This window comes from Pan troglodytes, chromosome 8 (genome assembly GCF_028858775.2).
Source record: "Pan troglodytes isolate AG18354 chromosome 8, NHGRI_mPanTro3-v2.0_pri, whole genome shotgun sequence".
NCBI lineage: Eukaryota > Metazoa > Chordata > Mammalia > Primates > Hominidae > Pan > Pan troglodytes.
In genome coordinates this window covers 100,562,539-100,586,256 of record NC_072406.2, presented here as the reverse complement: position 1 = coordinate 100,586,256, position 23,718 = coordinate 100,562,539, and the positions used below count along the sequence as shown (strand labels likewise).

Below are 23,718 nucleotides of genomic sequence, written 5' to 3'. Positions count from 1 at the left end.
TAACTTGTAGTATATACGTATAAGCAATACTGTCCCACAATGAGAATTAATTAACTACAACTACATCTAACAACATTTATATAACAAACATAATATTGAGTGAAAGAAGCCAGACACAAAAAATATATACCATATCATTCTGTTTATGTAAAGTTCAAAAACAGCTAAAGTAATCTATGATGTTGGAATTGATTACTGATTACCTGCAGCAGGAAGAGAGTGCCTGGAAAAGGAGCAGAAGGTAGCTTCTGGGGTTCTGGTAATGCTCTGTTTCTTGATCTGACTGCCAGTTTTACAGATGTGTTCACTTTATGAAAATTCATCAAGGCATAATTTTCTCTATGTATGTTAAACCTCTATTAAAATTTACATTATATATATTATATATTTATGTGTACATATATTGTGTGCATGTATGTGAAATGACAACATTTCAACAAATGAAGTTTTAATGAGTTAGTTGACTTTTATTAGCAATTCATGAACCAGACAGCATCCAGTCTATAAAATAGACAAGAGCTCCACTGGCCGTGAAGTCATGGCCAGTGAATTGGTTTAATAGAGAGCTCCACTGGCCATGAGTTGGTTCTTGTAAGGCAACTTGAGCGGGAACAAGGAAACATCTAGTGCAAAAGGTAAATTGGTTAACATCAGGTTACTAAAGGTTACTCTCCTTGTATGGATTAAAGCAGAGGGGACTTGGTTATTATGCCCGCTCAGCTCAGGTTGACTGGGCCCTTTTAATTGGTTGCTGTGGATTTCCTTTTTTTTTTTTTTTTTTTTTTTTTTTTTTTTTTTTCTTTCAGAAAACTTACTTTCTCCCCTAATCTCTCAGGTCAGACCTTGCAAGTAAACAGCTTAGGTTTTGGTTTGGTGATCAGGAACATTAGCATGAGTGACTCCAGTTTAGGTTGGACTATTGGGACCTAGTACAAGATCTTAGCCCAAATCAATAGCCTCTCATAATTTTTATTTAAGAGTATATACACATATTCACACACACACACAAACACACACACACCTATATATTTCATCCAAACTGTAGCCACTTCTGGCTTCCTCTACTGTTCTCTCTAATCTAAGACTTCTGCAATAGCTGCTTGCCCCAGTTCCACTCTTGCACCCCTGTATCTTCACCAGTAGCCAGAATGAGAATTTTAAGACAGAAGGCATGCCATGTCTGTCCTTGGCTCATAACGAGTAGTAGCTTCCCATGTAAATCCAAGTAAAATCCTCAGAGGTAACACATATCCCTGACAGTCTATATAAAATAGCCTCACTCAAACCTGTTATGTATCCCTTTACCTGCTTTATTTTTCCTTATAGTTCTTATCACCAACTGACATACCATTTACTTGATTATTTATTTATAATGGCCTTTCTGCCACAAGTATGTAGGCTACAGGAGAGCAGGGACTTTATCTTTCTGCTTTACAGCCTTCACGTCTAGAAAAGTGCATGGCATAATGGATGGATGAATAGATTGATTTGATTGTCACCAAAAAATGTAGAAAATGGGCAGAATATGTATTATTAGCCTTCTTTTATAGGTTTGGAAACTAAGAGAATAAAATTACGTGAGGAAACAAAGAAAATGAAATTACTTACTCAGTGTTATTCAGGAGTACAGCCAGGTCTTCTGTTCCTCTCTCTCACCCTCCTCTTCTCTCTCTTTTTCTCCCTCTGCTCTTCACCTCCCACAAACCCACTCATGCACACAAAGACACTGGCACAAGGAGAATGAAATAAGAACAATTTTCTTCATTAATGAAAGTATGCATGTGAACTACTCTGTTCACTACAATTTTTAGCCATTTTACTCATAGTCATAAAATATATTTTATATTATGTATGTGTAAGATATGTTATATATAATATATAATATAACATATCCTACATATACGTACGTGTGTGTGTGTGTGTGTGTGTGTGTGTGTGTGTTATATAATCCTGTTGGCTGAGAATTAAATGAGGATGACAGCCAGGTAAAGATTTATTATATTGGAATTGGGCCTTTTTATATAAGCCTTGATTTGTGGTCATTTGTTCTATTTGAAAACATGATAAGAAAGAATCTATTGTTTTGCTTGCCAAAATATGTGGGACCTAGGGCTGGTTTCTTTAGTATTTTGCACTAGAAACTTTTTTAAACAAAGTAAGACTTTTTTTTAAGATCTTGCCCGCCTTGCAAGAATAAAAAACTTTTAAGACTCTGAAGACAAAGTTTTTGTCAGTGAATGTCCAGAAATTGAGATTGTTTCAGTCAGAAGTCTCACCTCCCTGTTCTTGGAATGAATTGTAGAGCCCCTGGAATAGACAAGGGTGTGTAAGGTTAATTGCTGTTTCTATGTAGATATCAATTACCTTTTCAAAGGGCTACCTAGTGGGATTTACCACTTGGCACTTTGTCTAAAAGCTAGCAAAAAGGGGGGTGGGGAGAGGACCAATTTGGTTGTCAACCTATTGATCCTTCAGTGTTGGTTAAAAAAAATAAAAGTTTTAGGCCCTTTCAGTTACTAAGTAGCTAACTAGACAGTTTTGTTTTGTTTTTTTATTTAAAAAATGGGAAACAGTGATTATGTGCTCAGCTGCTAGCATTAATGTTTCACCTCCTCCCTCTTAGAAAACAGTAACTATAATATCAAGCCATAACTTTAAAAGCAGATTAAATTAAAAAATGAAGTTCAAAATTCATTGAGTGTAATGAGGCTAATGTCAGATCATTCGTTCATCAAGTAGTTACAGCTTTTAATAAGGCAGAAAATTATGGTTAAAGGGAAATATGGCTTTTACTTATGAATACAAAATAGCCATTAATGTCACAGGAGAAAGCAATGTCAAAGTTTATTCTGAAACTCAGACTTGCAGATGAGCAGAGGAAAGTATAGGGTAGTAAGAATATATGTGTAACTCTAATATGGGAGCTCTACCTTCATCCTGACCACGCAATCTGGAAGCTTTGTAACCTAAAGCAGGTTAGTTAACCAATCTGAATCTCACCTTCCTGGGGATGTAAAATGAGGATGGCTTTTGTGAAGACTAAATGAGGTCATGGTTCTAAAAATGTTTTGTAGCTGAAATAATGTATAGGATTATTACTGTGCTATAATAATTTATTGAATCCCTTTCCTGCCTCTCTCTACCTCCTAAAGCCACTTCTGTAAGATTTAACTAAAGTTTCACCCTCATCCTTGAGGTTCACTTATCCCTACTGTTGTAGATTAGGATATTTTACCCCAATTAAATGAGAATTTCTCATATGTTCCATGTCTGAATGAGCCTTCCTAAGGCAGAACAGAACTATGACCTTCTCTGAAACCTAAACTATTAATGTTGTACATACATAAACAAGCAGCTCCCTGAGGCCTTAAAGGTAGGGGTATTGGAGATAGAAAGTAAAAAGTAGAAGAAATGTCTTCTTTCCCCACCTCAAGATGGAACATTGTCCCATTTTCCTAAGTATTTTTTCTTGTCCCATTTTCCTAAATATTTTTTCTATCTATAGTAGAAAAAGTTACTATTTAATGAACACTTATTATATGCCAAGCACTGTGCTATGCATTATTTCATATAATCCTCACAACAGACTAATGCATTCTGTACTATTATTGCCAGTATAGACAAGAGAACTATAATCAGAGCAATTAAGTAGTTTGACCAGTGTCACATATCTGGTAAGTGGAGAGTCAGGATTTGAACCTAAACCTGCTCATTTCCTTTTCCAGGCTTTTCCTATTATTTACCTCCTACATTTCAACTTCTTTTGTGAAGAAGTTGACACAGACATTATTTCTTTGCATGTCTGTGTTTGCCTTTCTATCCCTTTAAAGTTTCATCTTTGGTGTGCTTGTAATGAGTAGGGTAGGGACCTATAAACAAAGATGACTAAGGTGTGGTCCCTCTGCTTAAGGAGAGGGACTTAATTATTGGCATCTTTCTGCCCATAATCCACTGGCAGAAAGATGACAGGCAAACAAATCACTCTATGACATGGAAGAATTTGTGTGCGTGTGTGTATGTGTGTGTGTGTAGCGGTTTTTGTTTGTGTTCTGCAACTTTTAAGTTCAGGTGTACATGTGCAGGATGCTCAGGTTTGTTACATAGGTAATCATGTGCCATGGTGGTTTGCTGCACAGATCATCCCATCCCTTAGGTATTAAGCCCAGCATCCATTAGCTCTTCATCCTGATGCTCTCCCTCCCCAATGCCCCCATCCCCAACAGACCCCAGTGTGTGTTATTCCCCCCTTGTATCCATGGAACAATTTAAGAGGTCATAACAGATGGAGCATCGGCCTCCTCATCTGTAACTTGGAAATAATACTCTACCTTTTAAAACTGTTGTTATGATAGAGTGAAATGCTTATGTCAAGTATATAGCAAATACCCTAACTTGTAGTAAGGGGTCAGTGTATGGAATCTATAATGTGGCCAGACAGTCCAAGGACTGGGATACCAGACTAGAGAAGCAATTTGGAGCCAGATTTTGAGAACCTTGAATGCCATTCCAAAGAATGTGGACCTTCAGCTTGATAAAAACAATTTGCCAAAGTTAATAATTATTCCAAAAAGAAATTAGAGCTGGTGCTATTTTATATTACCTTTCAAAATTCATTGTAAGTGAGATGGAGTTGGTGGAAGCTGTTGTAACTGGTTTAAAGGAATTTTATATTTGATGTGCTAAAAGGAAAGATGATATTTTTAAGTTTGATGCCTTTTATTTTTTCTTCCACAGTAATTAGTGAATGCCAAAGGCAGCAACTGGAGGCTGTGAGCTACTCCTCTCGATATGCTCTGGGCCTCTTTTATGAAGCTGGCACGAAGATTGATGTCCCTTGGGCTGGGCAGTACATCACCAGTAATCCCTGCATACGCTTCGTCTCCATTGATAATAAGAAGCGCAATATAGGTCAGTACCCCCATTATTTCCCTTAAATACAGCAACAATGGTGGGTGTAGATCATGAAAAATGCTGTTTAATTGAGTGTTGCCATTCTGAACAGAGCAAGCATTTAACTCCAAGCCACAGGGGATAAAATTTAATGTCACATTTGGCCAGTAATAAAATACACAGTGAAACCAGCAAAGTTTTTCAGAATTTCATTCACCACATGGTTTATATTACTGAGTTCATGAAAATAGTGTCAGAAGGTTTAAGATTTCAAAATGGCCCAAGTTCTATTGCTTTAATATGGATGCATCTATATGCAAATGTATCTCTCATTTGTTTCTTGGTGAAGTTTGTTTTTGTTTGTTTGGTTTGGGTATTTTTTTTTAATTTGATAAGTGCTGCTCTTCCACTCCCTCGGCTAGAAATTAAAGGAGAATTTTACTATGTTATGAAAATCCTTCATTTCAATATAATTTTATTGTTTATTTACATTTTATCTGGGGAAAAATGGTAAATTTACTTTATAAACAATGTAACGGGTAAAATGTTTTATGAGAGCTTCACTAGAATGTGGTGAATCTACACTCCACCCTTTTTGTTGAAGATAGTTATAAAAATTAGATTTGAATTGTAAGAAAAACGTAACTGATTCCTTTTAGGCAAAAAGGTGAAGAAAGTGTATTCTCATTTGTAGGACTGCAGTGATCCCTGAGAATGCTGCTTTTTGTGGAATAACCGTTAAGGATGTAAAATGACGAAAAATCTTGAATTGTCCTGTCAATCTGTTACAGTGTTTTATGGGACAGTAATGGCTTCACCAAGCCATTAGTTAGAAGTCTGGCTTGATAAAATTACCAACTAACGTCTCTTGGCTCGCCAGACCTTCATAATGATAGAACTGGGCTGGAGTATGGTTTTTATATCAGAGCTCATGATCTTAGAAAAATGTTTCTTTTATAACTTAAAACTCCCTTAGGGCTGGACTGTTTATGTTAACATGATACCACATATATGTACAATCAGCAGTTCATAAAATGCCTTAGAACTTCAATGGACTATTTTTAACTCTACAACTGCTTTGTTCTGAGAAAAGGAGACTAACCCTTGATCTTTTCATGTTATATGCCATGAATTAGACATTATCCTGTGTATATTTCATCATAAGATATGATATCTGTCAGGGTGTATTAAGTTGTCTATAACAGAAAAAAAAATTTAAACTTGTTTAATAGCATAAAGACATTTGTTATATTATCTGCTATGGACTGAATTGTGTCTCCTCCACAGACATAGGTTGAAGCCCTAATCCCAATGTGGTTGTATTTAGAGATAGGACTTTTAGGAGGTAATTAAGATTAAATGAGGTCCTAAAGGTAGGGCCCTAACCCTGTGGGGTTGATAACCTTAAAAGAAGAGCAAAAGAGAAAGCTCTCTCTTTCTATCCCAGCTTGCACACACCATGTGAGGACATAGTAAGAAGGCAGCTGTCTGCAAGCCAGGAAGATAGCCCCAGCTAAGCCAAATCTACCAGCACCTTGATCTTGGACTTCTCAGCCTCCAGAACTGTGAGAAATTTCTGTTGTTTAAGTCACCCAGTCTATGGTATTTTGTTATGGTAGCCTGAGTTGACTAATACATTATCTAAGGAGAAGATTGGAGAGACTTCAGGGTTCATTGATTCAGGAACTGAGCAATCTCTTCAAAGACCTAGGATTTATCTTTCTCTGCTCTCTTCCACTCCCAATACTGACATCCTCAGAGGACTGGCAGCAAGATGGCAATAGCTGTTGGAGTCACACTGAACTTAACAACATGCTTAGGAATGAAATGAACTATCACTGGCTCTGTTCCTTTCTAAGAATCAAGGAAATCTTGGGAGGCCAAGGTGGGTGGATCAAGAGGTCAGGAGTTCAAGACCAGACTGGCCAATGGAATGAAACCCTATCTCTACTAAAAATACAAAAAACTAGCTGGGCATGGTGACAAGTGCCTGTAATCCCAGCTACTCGGGAGGCTGAGGCAGGAGAATCGCTCTTGAACCCAGGAGGCAGAGGTTGCAGTGAGCAAAGATCGTGCCACTGCATACCAGCCTGGGTGACAGTGCAAGACTCCATCTCAAAAAATAATAACAATAAATAATAATACTAATCAAGGAAATCTTTACAGAAGCCCTTTAATAGACTTCTCCTCATGTGCCACAGACCAGAATTGGATTACTTGAGTACTCCAAAACCAGGTGCTAGCAAAGAGGGTGGGAGCAATGTGATAAGCCTATACAAGTCCAGATCTACTCCTGGAACTGGTACTAGGGTCATCTTTCCTTTAGTTATGAGGAGTGCTACCTGAATAAAATAGAGTTTTGTTAGGAAGAAGGAAGGAAGTACTAAATGCTGGATTAGCAATCAATAATGTCCATTATCTTCAAGTAGAGTCACATCTTATATGGGAGGTAAAGTTCTAAAGTTGTCACATAAAAAGAGTCATGTACATTCAAAATTACCTTCAAAGTTTCTTAAAACTACATGACATTTTAGAGAATGATGTAACATCTTCCAGTAAATTCAGTACAACTATTTTCCCAACATTCAATAGATTTCTGTTTCTTTGGTGAAGCCAGATTAAAAGTTGATTTGGATGTATAGGACCCAGTGATATTTTCTACTATGAAAGGCACACAGGAAGGAAAGAAATAGCAGAGTCATATCTCCTAACGGACTATAAATCTGCTATAAAAATGGAGTGGGATGGTGGGTAAAAGCACCCACAGTACAGTGCAGTAATAATTTATAAAATTATGCAAATTTGAAACAGTACAACATAAAATATTAATAAATTATCTCATGATTGGAAGCATTTGAAATAATAGAATTTTAAAAATTTTTTATATCAGCAATCATACAATATTGAAAGGAGTGGCTACATGAATTGGAAACCATGTTTTTGCTAAAGCCCATGGTGGTGCCACTTCAGCAAGCAAAGAAATACCTGCTTTTCTTTGACAACTGTATGGGAAATTAATCTTCAATTATGCAAGTTTTAAATTAAGTGAGACAGAATGCCAGTAATGGCATTTCATAACATAAAATCTAACTGCTTTGCATTTAAACTATTTTTTTCTCACTATCTGGGGGCCAGGATACTAAATGGGTCTAGTTGAATTCGCATACTACAAATGCCCATGTAATGTAACTTCACTCTATTTTATTGATATTGATATTTAACTAGGACAGTAAGAGTTTTTTTTTGTTTTTTTTTTTTAATGTAGTTTCGCTCTGTGGCCCAGGCTGGAGTGTAGTGGCAAGATCTCTGCTCACTGCAACCTCTGCCTCCTGAGCTTAAGCGATTCTCCTGCCTCAGGCTCCCAAGTAGCTGGGAGTACAGGTGCCCGCCTCCATGCCCAGCTAATTATTTTTGTACTTGTAGTAGAGTCGGGGCTTCACCAAGTTGGCCAGTCTGGTCTTGAACCCCTGACCTCAAATGATCCAACTGCCTTGGCCTCCCAAAGTGCTGGGATTACAGGCATGAGCCACTGTACCCGGCCAGGAGATGTTTCTTTATGCCAGTAACACTACCCCACACCCTTGCTTTATGTGGGGTGTTTGATTGAATCAATAATTAATACTACAATGTACATACACAACCAATGAAACAGTTGTGTTCTGTCAAGGTAGAGAAGCAACAAGATAAACAAAGTCTGGCATGGTTGAGACCACAAAATACAGTGAGTTGTTAAGTCTTGAAGACAGCTAGAGGATATAGAAGTAGCCCAAAGATCAAGGCATAATCATTTGTTAGAAGTCAGGAATAGGTAGTACAGTAGATGTAGAAAGCCACAGCCAGAACCAAAATTTCCTTAGGCAGAGGGAGTAGATTCCAAGATGTACTAGACCGACTTCAAGTAACAATAGTTATGAATATGCCCCAATATCCTTGTTTGTGTTTCCCAAAATGTGTTCAGTGGAACACTATTTCCTTGAGTTGCTCTTTGAAAAAGGGCTCTGTCATCAAATAAATTTGCAAAATACTACAGACATTTATTTTGGAGAATATCAGGACATATTATCTTTTTAAAGGATATTCCTACAGAAAAGACACCTTTTTACTTCTTTTAATCTAGAATTTCCTAAATGTACTTGATCATGGGATATTGTATTTCAGCACCAAACCTACTAACATCCCACAGAAATGGTTCCCAAGTATATATTTGAGAAACCCTGACTTGATGTCACCTTTCATGCTTCACACCTGGGCAGGAATTGTAGGCCAGATAATTGGAGTGGGAGGTTCGTTCCTGAAGGCATCAATTGGGAAATACTTGAGATTTTTTTAGAAATGAAAGAACCCTTGTTGCCAATAAACTCAAATCTTCATGGAGTGAAAATTTGAGAAAATTTATGTTAAAATAAGGTGTTTATCATATTAACTTGGGTAGTTTTTAAAATTAGTAAGATTGGCATAGTGGGAAGTATTTGGACTCACAAGACCTACATTCAGATTCTGGTTCTGAAAAATGCTACTGTTGTACTTTTGTATAGGTCTTGTATTTGTAATGCTAGTGTTTTTAGTAAACATACCCAAAAACTTTAATGGCATGAACATGACTGAGGTTTATTTCTTGCTCACCTAAAGCCCAAACAGGTGTTTGTGATTGATAGGTAGCTTTCTTCAAAGCTTTATTTAGGAACCCAGGCTCCATCCATTTTTTTGACTCTGCCAACTTCATCAGGTAACTAACAGAGTCAGTGTGCTCATAGGCATCAATCTGTGGATGGAAAGAGGATGGAGGAGAGCCAGAGGAGTTTTTAGGGGTAGGCCTAGAAATGGTGCACCTCAAGTGTGCTCACATTCTGTTGGTTAGGACACAGTCATGTGACCACACTTATTTGGAAGGAAAGCTGGAAATGTAGTCTACCTATATATGTAGGAAGAAGAAAAATTGGATTTGGTGAACATCTAGCCAGTTTCTACTAAAACATTTGTATAAATTGTTCTGTAAAAGGAACAGATTATACCTGTGTGAATGATAAATAGGTTTCAACACAAGTGAGAATCATTCAATAAGTAGTTGCCACCTAGAACAACAACTAAGAATGATTCCCAGGCTGGGTATAGACTCAGTAGAAAAAGCTCTTCCAACAATTAGCAATATCTGTCATGTAGAGAACATAAGGAATAGTGCCACAAGTGAGATACATTTACCTCCCAAGAAGATCTCTGAGGTCCATCGCAGGATCTTAAATTTGAAGTTAGACTGTCCAGGAGTCCAGACTCAACTCAGTTCCACCATTTACTAGCTGTTTAACTTTGGGTAAATTAAACTATCTGTTGCCTCCTCAATAAGGTAAGTAAAATAATACCATACCAATACCAAAGGGTTACTGAGAATTAAATGATTCGAACATATGAAGACTTTGCGTGGCATTTAGAAAGTAAGTATTTATGGTACGTATTATTATAATTAACAATTCTAGTCTTCAATTTGGATATTATAGTCTCTGAAGCAAAGGGCATAAATATAAAAGTCTAACTTAGGTGAATGCAGCCTCTGTTACCAATACAGATAGGAGTTAGGGCAACTTAAATAAATAAAATGAGTAAGCAACCCTGAAAATGATCAGAAATTTAGCATTCTTTCCTTGTCACCATCTGAGGAGTGTTAATGATCAATAAAATAGCCAATAGGCAGCAATCTGAGGAGATTAAGACAATCTGAATTCTAGAGATGTGATGGCCAATAGCCATAATGACATAGTTTTCAATATCTTATCAAAGAAAATAATCCAACTCATCTTAAAAGAAGAAAAGCAAATGAACAAACTTAGAATGTATTCATAGAATTTATCCTCACAAGAATTTTATTGTTAGAATCTTTGAGTAACAAACACTAATATAATATATAATACCTTCAATGGCTGTTTTGCAAAATATGCAGAAGTGTTATTCCATATGGCTATTTATTACGTCAACTCTTTATAAAAAGAAGGACATAATATGAGATGTTATAAATAACTGGGATGGGCCTGAGGCTTTAAATCCAGTCACCTTGTGACACTTAAAAGAGTTCATGATTATTCCAATTAAACAAATAGCCATGAACTTTATAACACAAAATTGTCCACTTAAGAATTGAATCGGGGGGCAGTTCCAAGATGGCTGAATAGGAACAGCTCCAGTCTACAGCTCCCGGCGTGAGTAACGCAGAAGACAGGTGATTTCTGCATTTCCAACTGAGGTACCGGGTTCATCTCACTGGGGCTTGTTGGACAGTGGGTGCAGAATGGTGGGTGCAGGACACCGAGCATGAGCCAAAGCAGGGAGAGGCATCGCCTCATGCGGGAAGCGCAAGGGGTAGGGAATTCCCTTTCATAGCCAAGCAAAGCTGTGACAGACAGCACTTGGAAAATCAGTCACTCCCACCCTAATACTGCTCTTTTCCAATGGTCTTAGCAAACGGCACACCAGGAGATTATATCCCGCGCAAGGATCAGAGGGTCCCATGCCCACGGAGCCTTGCTCATCTCTCGTTGCTAGCACAGCAGTCTGAGATCAAACTGCAAGGCAGCAGCGAGGCTGGGGGAGGGGTGCCCACCATTGCTGAAGTTCGAGTAGGTAAACAAAGTGGTCTGGAAGCTTGAACTGGGTGGAGCCCACCGCAGCTCAAGGAGGCCTGCCTGCCTCTGTAGACCCCACCTCTGGGGGGCAGGGCATAGCCAAACAAAAGGCAGCAGAAACCTCTGCAGACTTAAATGTCCCTGCCTGACAGCTTTGAAGAGAGTAGTGGTTCTCCCAGAATGGAGTTTGAGATCTGAGAACGGACAGACTGCCTCCTCAAGTGGGCCCCTGACCCCCGAGTAGCCTATCTCGGAGGCACCCCTCAGTAGGGGCAGACTGACACCTCACACGGCCGGGTATCCTGCTGAGACGAAACCTCCACAGGAACAATCAGACAGCAACATTTGCTGTTCAGCAATATTCCCTGTTCTGCAGCCTCCACTGCTGATACCCAGGCAAACGGTCTGGAGTGGATCTCCAGGAAACTCCAACAGACCTGCAGCTGAGGGTCCTGACTGTTTGTTAGAAGGAAAACTAACAAACAGAAAGGACATCCACACCAAAACCCCATCTGTACGTCACCATCATCAAAGACCAAAGGTAGATAAAACTGCAAAGATGGGGAAAAAACAGAACAGAAAAACTGAAAATTCTAAAAATCAGAGCGCCTCTCCTCCTCCGAAGGAATGCAGCTCCTCACCAGCAACGGAACAAAACAGGACAGAGAATGACTTTGACAAGTTGAGAGAAGAAGGCTTCAGATGATCAAACTTCTCGGAGCTGAAGGAGGAAGTTCGAACCCATGGCAAAGAAGTTAAAAACCTTGAAAAAAGATTAGACAAATGGCTAACTAGAATAACCAATGCAGAGAAGTCCTTAAAGGACCTGATGGAGCTGAAAACCATGGCACAAGAACTACGTGACGAATGCACAAGCTTCAGTAGCCGATTTGATCAACTGGAAGAAAGGGTATCAATGATGGATGATCAGATGAATGAAATGAAGCGAGAAGAGAAGTTTACAGAAAAAAGAATAAACAGAAACAAACAAAGCCTCCAAGAAATATAGGACTATGTGAAAAGACCAAATCTACGTCTGATTGGTGTACCTGAAAGTGAAGGGGAGAATGGAACCAAGTTGGAAAAGACTCTGCAGGATGTTATCCAGAGAATTTCCCGAACCTAGCAAAGCAGGCCAACATTCAAATTCAGGAAATAGAGAGAACGCCACAAAGATAATTGTCAAGAAGAGCAACTCCAAGACACATAATTGTCAGATTCACCAAAGTTGAAATGAAGGAAAAAATGTTAAGGGCAGCCAGAGAGAAAGGTCGGGTTACCCTGAAGGGGAAGCCCATCAGACTAACAGCTGATCTCTCAGCAGAAATTACAAGCCAGAAGAGAGTGGGGGCCAATATTCAACATTCTTAAAGAAAAGAATTTTCAACCCAGAATTTCATGTCCAGCCAAACTAAGCTTCATAAGTGAAAGAGAATTAAAATCCTTTACAGACAAGCAAATGCTGAGAGATTTTGTCACCACCAGGCCTGCCCTACAAGAGCTCCTGAAGGAAGCACTAAACATGGAAAGGAACAACTGGTACCAGCCACTGCAAAAACATGCCAAATTGTAAAGACCATTGATGCTAGGAAGAAACCGCATCAACTAACGAGCAAAATAACCAGCTAACATCATAATGACAGGATCAAATTCATACATAACAATATTAACTTTACATGTAAACAGGCTAAATGCTCCAATCAAAAGACAGAGACTGGCAAATTGGATAAAGAGTCAAGACCCATCAGTGTGCTGTATTCAGGAAACCCATCTCACTTGCAGAGACACACATAGGCTCAAAATAAAGGGATGGAGGAAGATCTACCAAGCAAATGGAAAACAAAGGCAGGGGTTGCAATCCTAGTCTCTGATAAAACAGACTTTAAACCAATAAAGATCAAAAGAGACAAAGAAGACCATTACATAATGGTAAAGGGATCAATTCAACAAGAAGAGCTAACTATCCTAAATATATATGCACCCAATACAGGAGCACCCAGATTCATAAAGCAAGTCCTTAGAGACCTACAAAGAGACTTAGACTCCCATACAATAAGAATGGGAGATTTAACACCTCATTGTCAACATTAGATAGATCAACGAGACAGAAACTTAACAAGGATATCCAGGAATTGAATTCAGCTCTGCACCCAGCAGACCTAATAGACATCTACAGAACTCTCCACCTCAAATCAACAGAATATACATTCTTCTCAGCACCACACTGCACCTATTCCAAAATTGACCACATAGTTGGAAGTAAAGCACTCCTCAGCAAATGTAAAAGAACAGAAATTATAACAAACTGTCTCTCAGACGACAGTGCAATCAAACTAGAACTCAGGATTAAGAAACTCACTCAAAACTGCTCAACTACATGGAAACTGAACAAGCTGCTCCTGAATGACTACTGGCTACATAATGAAATGAAGGCAGAAATAAAGATGTTCTTTGAAACCAACGAGAACAAAGACACAACATACCAGAATCTCTAGGACACATTTACAGCAGTGTGTAGAGGGAAATTTATAGCACTAAATGCCCACAAGAGAAAGCAGGAAAGATCTAAAATTGACACCCTAACATCACAATTAAAAGAACTAGAGAAGCAAGAGCAAACACATTCAAAAGCTAGCAGAAGGCAGGAAATAACTAAGATCAGAGCTAGCTAAGCTAAATAACTAAGGAGATAGAGTTATTAAAACCCTTCAAAAAATCAATGAATCCAGGAGCTGGTTTTTTGAAAAGATCAACAAAATTGATAGACCGCTACCAAGACTAAAAAAGAAGAAAACAGAGAAGAATCAAATAGGTGCAATAAAAAATGATAAAGGGGATATCCCCACTGATCCTACAGAAATACCAAGTACCATCACAGAATACTATAAACACCTCTACGCAAATAAACTATAAAATCTAGAAGAAATGGATAAATTCCTGGACACATACACCTTCCTAAGACTAAACCAGGAAGAAATTGAATCTCTTAATAGACCAATAACAGGCTCTGAAATTGAGGCAATAATTAATAGCTTACCAACCAAAAAAAGTCGAGGACCGGACAGATTCACCACCGAATTCCACCAGAGGTACAAGGAGGAGCTGGTACCATTCCTTCTGAAACTATTCCAATGGGTAGAAAAAGAGGGAATCCTCCCTAACTCATTTTATGAGGCCACCATCATGCTGATACCAAAGCCTGGCAGAGACACAACAAAAAAAGAGAACCTTAGGCCAATATCCCTGATGAACATCGATGCAAAAATCCTCAATAAGATACTGGCAAACCAAATCCAGCAGCACATCAAAAAGCTTATCTACCATGATCAAGTGAGCTTCATCACTGGGATGCAAGGCTGGTTCAACATATGCAAATCAATAAATGTAATCCAGCATGTAAACAGAACCAAAGACAAAAGCCACATGATTATCTCAATAGATGCAGAAAAGGCCTTTGACAAAATTCAACAACCCTTCATGCTAAAATCTCTCAATAAATTAGGTATTGATGGGATGTATCTCAAAATAATAAGAGCTATTTATGACAAACCCACAACCAATATCATCCTGAATGGGCAAAAACTGGAAGCATTCCCTTTGAAAACTGGCACAAGACAGGGATGCCCTCTCTCACCACTCCTATTCAACATAGTGTTGGAAGTTCTGGCCAGGGCAATCAGGCAGGAGAAAGAAATAAAGGGTATTCAATTAGGAAAAGAGGAAGTCAAATTGTCCCTGTTTGCAGATGACATGACTGTATATCTAGAGAACCCCATCATCTCACCACAAAATCTCCTTAAGCTGATAAGCAACTTCAGCAAAGTCTCAGGATACAAAATCAATGTGCAAAAATCACAAGCATTCTTATATACCAATAACAGACAGAGAGCCAAATCCTGAGTGAACTCCCATTCACAATTGCTTCAAAGAGAATAAAATACTAGGAAGCCAACTTACAAGGGATGTGAAGGACCTCTTCAAGGAGAACTACAAACCACTACTCAACAAAATAAAAGAGGACACAAACAAATGGAAGAACATTCCATGCTTATGGATAGGAAGAATCAGTATCATGAAAATGGCCATACTGCCCAAGGTAATTTATAGATTCAATGCCATCCCCATCAAGCTACCAATGACTTTCTTCACAGAATTGGAAAAAACTACTTTAAAGTTCATATGGAACCAAAAAAGAGCCTGCTAACAAAGCTGGAGGCATCACGCTACCTGACTTCAAACTATACTACAAGGCTACAGTAACCAAAACAGCATGGTACTGGTACCAAAACAGCGATATAGACCAATGGAACAGAACAGAGCCCTCAGAAATAATACCACACATCTACAACTATCTGATTTTTGACAAACCTGACAAAGACAAGAAATGGGGAAAGGATTCCCTATTTAACAAATGGTGCTGGGAAAACTGGCTAGCCATATGTAGGAAGCTGAAACTGGATCCCTTCCTTACACCTTATACAAAAATTAATTCAAGATGGATTAAAGACTTAAATGTTAGATCTAAAACCATAAAAACCATAGAAGAAAACATAGGCATTACCATTTAGGACATAGGGATGGGCAAGGACTTCATGTCTAAAGCACCAAAAGCAATGGCAACAAAAGCCAAAATTGACAAATGGGATCTAATTAAACTAAAGAGCTTCTGCACAGCAAAAGAAACTACCATCAGAGTGAACGGGCAACCTACAGAATGGGAAAAACTTTTTGCAGTCTACTCATCTGACAAAGGACTAATATCCTGAATCTAGAAAGAACTCAAACAAATTTACAAGAAAAAAAACAACCCCACCAACAAGTGGGCAAAGGATATGAACAGACACTTCTCAAAAGAAGACATTGTGCAGCCAGCAGACACATGAAAAAATGCTCCTTATTACTGGCCATCAGAGAAATGCAAAACAAAACCACAATGAGATATCATCTCACACCAATTAGAATAGTGATCATTAAAATGTCAGGAAACAACAGGTGCTGCAGAGGATGTGGAGAAATAGGAACACTTTTACACTGTTGGTGGGACTGTAAACTAGTTCAACCCTTGTGGAATACAGTGTGCCGATTCCTCAGGGATCTAGAACTAGAAATACCATTTGACCCAGCCAACCCATTACTGGGTGTATACCCAAAGGAATATAAATCATGCTGCTATAAAGACACATGCACACATACATTTATTGCAGCACTACTCACAATAGCAAAGACTTGGAACCAACCCGAATGTCCAACAATGATAGACTGGATTAAGAAAATGTGGCACATATACACCATGGAATACTATGCAGCCATAAAAAAGGATGAGTTCATGTCCTTTGTAGGGACATGGATGAAGCTGGAAACCATCATTCTCAGCAAACTATCGCAAGGACAAAAAACCAAACACCGCATGTTCTCACTCATAGGTGGGAATTGAACAATGAGAACACTTGGACACAGGAAGGAGAACATCGCACACCAGGGCATGTCATGGGGTGGGAGGAGGGGGGAGGGATAGCATTAGGAGATATACCTAATGTAAATTACGAGTTAATGGATGCAGCACACCAACATGGCACATGTATACATATGTAACAAACCTGCACGTTGTGCACATGTACCCTAGAACTTAAAGTATAATAAAAATGTATACATATTAAAAAAAAAAAAGAATTGAATGAACATGGAACTATTTTAACTTGCAGAAAATGCAATCCAGACAGGTAAAACTTTTTAAGTAGAACAAAAAAGGAAGACTGAGAAGAAGGGAAAAGGAGAGAAGGAAAAGAAAAGAAGAACCATAATCATGAAAAACTGTCAGGTTTCCCGTTTGGGCTTTTGTTTTAAAATATCAGACCTCTCAGATAAATTAGTAATCCTCATCTTAAAATAATAAGCAGTGACTAGTAATCATGACATTTTGTCATTTATATAATAGACATAGTTATTTGTAATTCAGTTATGTAACTGATGTTTTCCCTATAAATCTGTTAAAGCAATTTAATTAACAGCTGTCAAATACTAATTGCAAATATTCATCTCATTATTTTAGTGTTGTCATAGAATATCATATGATAGTAATATCAGATCTTGGGGTGGTCTCTCAGGAAGAAAAATATATATATATACATAATGTATATATGTACTTATATACAATATGTGTATATACACATATATACATACATAAAAATAAATATTTTTTGTTATTTAAATTAATAGGCACAAATTATAAAATAGAATACTGTGATTTCATATATTTCTCACTTTTAAAACCAAATATGGGGACCAGGTTCACTTGCTCATGCCTATAATCTCACCACTTTGGGAGGCCAAGGCAGGAGGATTGCCTGAGGCCAGGAGTTCACACCAGCCTGGAATATGTAGATCCCAACTCCATCTCTGTTATTTAAAATAAAGGGGAGGGGACTTTTATTAGAGAATGAAATAACCCAGCCCATTTTGTAAGGAGAACATTTGCACACAAAGTAAAAACAAACAACAGACCCCTTTCAGCCTCTAGTTTCCCTGTCAAGTTATCCTCAATGGGAAAGATTTACATCTAAGACAACATTTGCCCTCTCACTTGCAAAGCAACTTAACTCAGTATGAAAATCAATGCCAGAGATGGAATGAAAGTAGAAAATCAGCTAACTATAGAAATCAAAAATAAACTTTAAATACATCTTATGGAATATACTGCTGTGGAAGTGTCTTTCAGCACAATTGAACTCCCAAATATTTGTGTCTTTCATCCTCATTCAATTGAACAAATATATACAAATATGTATTGAATTCCTTCTGTGTGCCAGGCATTGTGCTAAGAACTGAGGACTCCATAGTCCCTACCGTCATGAAACACAGTTTCATGAAGTCTGCTCAAATGAGAAATTCTGAAGGAAGTAAGGTGATGCTCTGTTGCACTCGTAATTTGCAGTCAAGTAAGAGTTCTCATGAATATAAAAAGATGCTCGGATCTATACAATATATAGAATGCTAACTCATACTCATGATCAAAACCAGGAAGGGCCATGTTACCTTGTGACAATATTATGAGCTTTCAAAGGAAAAGTTATGGTCTTCTGTCAACATTAACCCAATAATCTCTTTTCTTTAAGGTGAGGAAATGAAAAATGAGGGCTATGGAACATTTAAATCCATGAATAAATCAGAAACTTTAATAGGGAATATGATTTAACTTTCTCCTGGGGATGCCAAAAAAGTTCAATAGATGCATATAAGTCATGAAATGTCCAAGAAATAGCAAAAGGTTAAGTCTACAGCTGCCTGGCATTTCTATAGCTATAAACAAGTCCAAATTACAGATCTATACAGCATCCATACTAAAACGTGAGTCTTAAACATTAAATACCCTAAGTCCCATTTGTGTCAACATTACACCTCATGTTCTGCCTGCCTTGCTCTCTGAAAATGATATTTTCCCTTGTGGATAGGCCTAAATGTGTGGCTGTCAGGCTGAGATTTATAAAAAGACCTTCAGGTTGGCCAAGAATTGGTTCAGAATCTAAGAGCCAGCCAGATGTGGTGGGGACTGAGTATAGTTTCTATCCATCATTTGTCCGGGGGAAAGCAGGAATGAGAATCAGATGACTGTTCATGATGAATAAATGTGTGGATCTGAAATTTATAGGTCATAGATGAGATGAGAGCATCAGAAAACATGGACAGAGGCCACCGTCTCTGCTGCCAACTGAGAAAGGAAACAGCAAGAGGAAACCCCACTGTGTGTTGGCTCTGTAAAGAGATAGCGATGGCCAATGTAAAGACAGAGGGAAAACCAGCAAGGGTCACAGGTGGGAACTGGCGCAGTCTTTCAGACCTCCCCACTAACAAAGGTCAAGTAATAAGTGTGTAACAAACTATTCTGTAGTGAAAAAACTGCTGTATTAAATATAATAGCAACTTACTTTTGCTATTATAATTACGGTCCTTTTAATAGGATTATTCTTTCTTCTGGGGAGCATTTATAAAGATAAGATGCTAGTTTGAAAATGGGAGGAGAGAGAGCTAAATTACTCTGCCTACTTGAGGAGAAAATTTCAGATATCCTGAGGCAATGGGGGAGGGGAAGGAACAAAGAAAGGGCGAAAAGAAAACCAGGTGGTGGAAGTTCCAGCTTGACCAGAGGGATTAATATGTAGATTTTAAACTTGTTTGCTGTTTAGTTTACTTTGTGGCCCTCCCACAACTCTCTACAACCTCAATATGGTTCTGGTATGAGCAGTTGCTTTATATCCATCATTGCTTTTTATTGGGGGGGTTGGTGTTTAAATTAAGATAGGCCAGACACTTTTTGGAATATCTAGGATGAAATTAGATAGGAACGTTATGGTTTCTTTAGGTTGGTTCCTTTGCAGAAATTTAGTCTGCTGCCTAAATGGCAATATCGACATCTATTTGATAACCTTATTTTGAATTAAAACAGAGCTCTTCATACTCTGAATCTCAAATATAGAAAGCTCAGCTTGCTGTTTCCATAATACCTGCACCATGTCAATCTGTTCAGAGAGGGAACCTGGAAAAAGGCTGTCTGTGGGACTGAGCTGTTTTGAAGGATCTTGAAGTTAAGTCCTTACTGTGGTCTGAAGTGAAGCTGTCAACACTCTGGGTCGTAAGCCCAGGGCTCAAAATAATGTGAGCTGCTCTGCTTCCCAGATAAGTGCCTGGTTTTCATCATTCTGGAGGCATCTCAAAACCTTTGCAAGTTGAGAACAGTATCATAAAACTGTGTAAATCACAGACTGCTTGTGAGCCTCAGGTCCTGGGAAACAGTAAAGACTTGAGCTGGATAAGAATTTGACAAGTCTTCATTGTGGTCCATTTTTATCTGGGACCATGACAACATTATCCCAAAGAGATGGGATCATTCCTTTGCCTAGAGCTCCCTCAGAAAAGATTTCACCACTTTCCTCACTGTCAAGAATTCCTCTTCAGATCAGTCTAAATGTCTCATGGGCTAAAGAAGTAATATGCTCTGACTGCAGACCCTGCTGCTTTCTCCAAAATTAGAAGCTTTCTCCATTAGTGGGAATACATGCCACAATCCATCACACATGTGACACATCTGTTGATACTTCTTATCTTGATCAAGATTGAAAATAAGAGACACTAACATCACGGCATAATAGGAATGTGTATTCAGTGCTTGATAAATATTTGCTGAGCCAGTAGTCCTTTTTGCAGCTCTGAAATGCCCTTCCCTGCTCCTGAAATAACATTGAGAATTAATACTTCAGCACTGGTCACCCACTTAGCAAGCAAGGAAAAGTAATGGCTAGTCAGCAAATTGTTTATCTCTAAAACAGTCTAGGTGTTTTAAATCACATAAAATGAATAAGCTCTTCGTTTAATTGCTGAATCTGAAAGCCACTGAAAAGCATATGTGAGTTCTTCGCAATTAGAATGATTAGAAGCCTCTTTTTGGATGTTCTGTACCATGCCTAGAACACTGGGAATACTTGACTATATAGTATTGTCGGTAAAACCTGAAAAGGAGAAACAAGTATTCTTAGCAACAGTTTTACTGTGGTCTCTGAGGAGTATACATCTGCTTTGAATGATGCCCCGTAACACAAACCGTGATTTCCAAGGTTACACTTCAAAGAATCCCACTGTTCTCTTTGTGAAGGATATTTCTTTTTAATAGTTTGTTAAAGAACAACTGTGCTCCAGCTGAGATATTTAACTTAGAAAATATATGATAAGCTCTGCAAATGTGCCATTTCTCTGCCACAGTTTAGCAATTATCTCTCTTTTTATATCAGAATGATATTAAAATGAAATGCTATCTTGCATTGGAATCTTGCCATAAATGATGAGTTCATATTAACCCAACTTGGTGAGTGATTAATTCTTTATTGTATAATTCATGATTTGGTTTTTATTATTATGAGTGGTAAAAAATAATCAGTATTATCTAATATACTGCAATGGACTTCTGAATCACACAGACCTATTTTCATACTGTAACTCAGCACTTAGAATTAGGTTGAAGCATATGATATTGCTGTCTTTATAGATTAAAAATGGTCCAATATCAGCATTTTCATGTGATTCAACCTAATAGCTCTGTGATCATGATTAATCTTCTTAATCTCTCTGAGCTTCACTTACTTACCTGAACTGTAACTATAATGGCTCCCAGAAATGTTATAAAGATTGAATGAGATAGTATATCCAAAACTTCTAATATCATGCCTGGCACATAGGTGCATAGTAAATGCCAACTTTATAATTGTTGTCACATACAAATTATTTTATGGTTTTGGTCCATTAGTTATATAAATTTTTATTTTGAGAGACAGAAGAGAGAATGACACACTAATAGTGCAGGTTTAGTTAAAAATTACCCTTTGTTAAAAATAATACTTACACTTACACATTAGGAAGGCTAAACAATATCTTATTACCTGAATAAGTTATTAAACTCAGAGAACATGAAGTTAGATGCAGTTCTTTTTATGGGATGTCAAATCATTTTTTGAATAAGAATTTTTCCAAAAAAAATTTACACTACAAATAGTCTGAGAAGACTAAGCACTGTGAAGTAAATCGTTAGCAAATCAAAGAGCTGAGACTAATTCAAGAGCAGGTTTCGAAGTCTGACTGCAGAATCTCACCACAGGAAATCACTTCATTGCGTTTCATAAATACTTTATATCAGTTAGCATTTTTAACTCTGTTCAGAATCACCAATCCATCTTTTTGCCCAGATGTGACATTATTGAGTAAATTGAGCCTAAAGAGTCCTTTGGTTTATTACCAGTAAATTTCTTGTTATTAAGTGAGCTGAGAAGGCTTTTATATGCCCTCTAAAATCGTATGTGGGCCCTACTATTTTTAATTGTCATTGCCCCTACAGATTCCATATATGTGCTCATTTATATAATGAGAAGAATCCATATGTACTGTACAGGACATTGAATTCCCTGCATAATATGAATGAATATTAAGCACTGGAATCAGAAAAGAATCTCTTGAAATTCCATTAATATTTATAACTGATCTGTGGGACTAGGGGAATTCTTTAGTATAAAATATTCCAAATTCATGTTTGTAAAAAATGAAGCATCCTTGAATTTAAAATATAGTTTTCCTCACTAAAATAGATTTCTATTATAAATATAGCAAGTGAATTCTTGCTGCTGTTATATATCCTTACATTATTTAACAGAGTCAGGAAAGGCACTTTAGAACCTTGAGGTCAGTTGAACCTAATTCACTCTTTTTTATCAAAAATAAAATGCCTATTTGTTTACTGTATTCATAATAGTAGTTTCTCAGGAGTGGCTAACAATATCATAAAGATTATAGTCCCTCTGATTTAAAAGCTTTTGCCAAAATACCCAGATCCAATCTTTGTTTTTCCTGTCAAAATATAACAGGAAGAGTAACTCCATTTGTCTTATTAGGAAAGAAGATAAGAATGTCCACAGTAAACCAGTAGATTTCCTCCACAAAAGGAGCCAGGAATATTTTGACACTATCATAAATAAAAATTTCACCATCTGCTTAGTCTCAATTTTTCAAATTCAGCATTTTATAATGTCAAGGCAAAAACTTCTCTTTACTAAACCAAATGGATGACAGCAAAGCTTTAGGTCAAATCCCCCAGCCCTGAGATGTATTTCGCTCATTTGAGCAGCTACAAATCTAAAGCTGAACCCAATTATGCAACTGCAGTGATAAAGTGATATCCTTAGAGGCAAACCAGTATGCTGGCTCAAGGGGAAAACCTTGCCCAATTCAGGAAAATAGTCCAATCATAATACCACTTAACACAAAATTTCATAGAGGGCATAATGCTGAGTAGGCCAAAATAACAATGTATAATAAGGGGTGGCTGCATACTGCTGGTGAGTATTGGGAAAGTGGAGCATTTTAGTGGACTGTCATCATAGAAAACCAGGGCTTTTTTAGGCATTGTGGAAGGAGAACTCCAGTGAGAGCCTGGAAAACCAAATGTGAGTTAGGACAAATCCTCTGCTCCAGGGACGTTTCAATTAAAGGACTATTGAAACCCTTTCGTTTTTCCTTTTGGCAGTGCAAATAAAAGCTGCAACAGACTGAAAATCTCCTTGTGTCCCAGGATAAATAGATGTTTTCATGAAGCTTGGGAGGTCTCAGCCAAAGAAAATCTTCTCCCAAACAGATCCTGAAATATATGCAGTCTCACTAAATGTGGCCTTTTCTTTGAATGGAC

General features: G+C 37.8%; 1 protein-coding gene and 1 long non-coding RNA gene across 8 annotated transcripts in view; one reads left to right on the top strand and one right to left on the bottom strand.

Moving 5' to 3' along the window:
• LOC134807072 (uncharacterized) overlaps positions 1–23,718 on the bottom strand; it is a 424,271-nt gene that overhangs the window by 170,116 nt on the left and 230,437 nt on the right. The window lies entirely within an intron of this gene.
• RNLS (renalase, FAD dependent amine oxidase) overlaps positions 1–23,718 on the top strand; it is a 399,013-nt gene that overhangs the window by 214,125 nt on the left and 161,170 nt on the right. For all 7 annotated transcript variants that reach the window (XM_009458912.5, XM_063780862.1, XM_507898.8 and 4 more), the window contains exon 5: positions 4,735–4,908. In XM_009458912.5, coding sequence (XP_009457187.3) covers positions 4,735–4,908 — 174 coding nt within the window. The remainder of the gene's footprint in view (positions 1–4,734; positions 4,909–23,718) is intronic.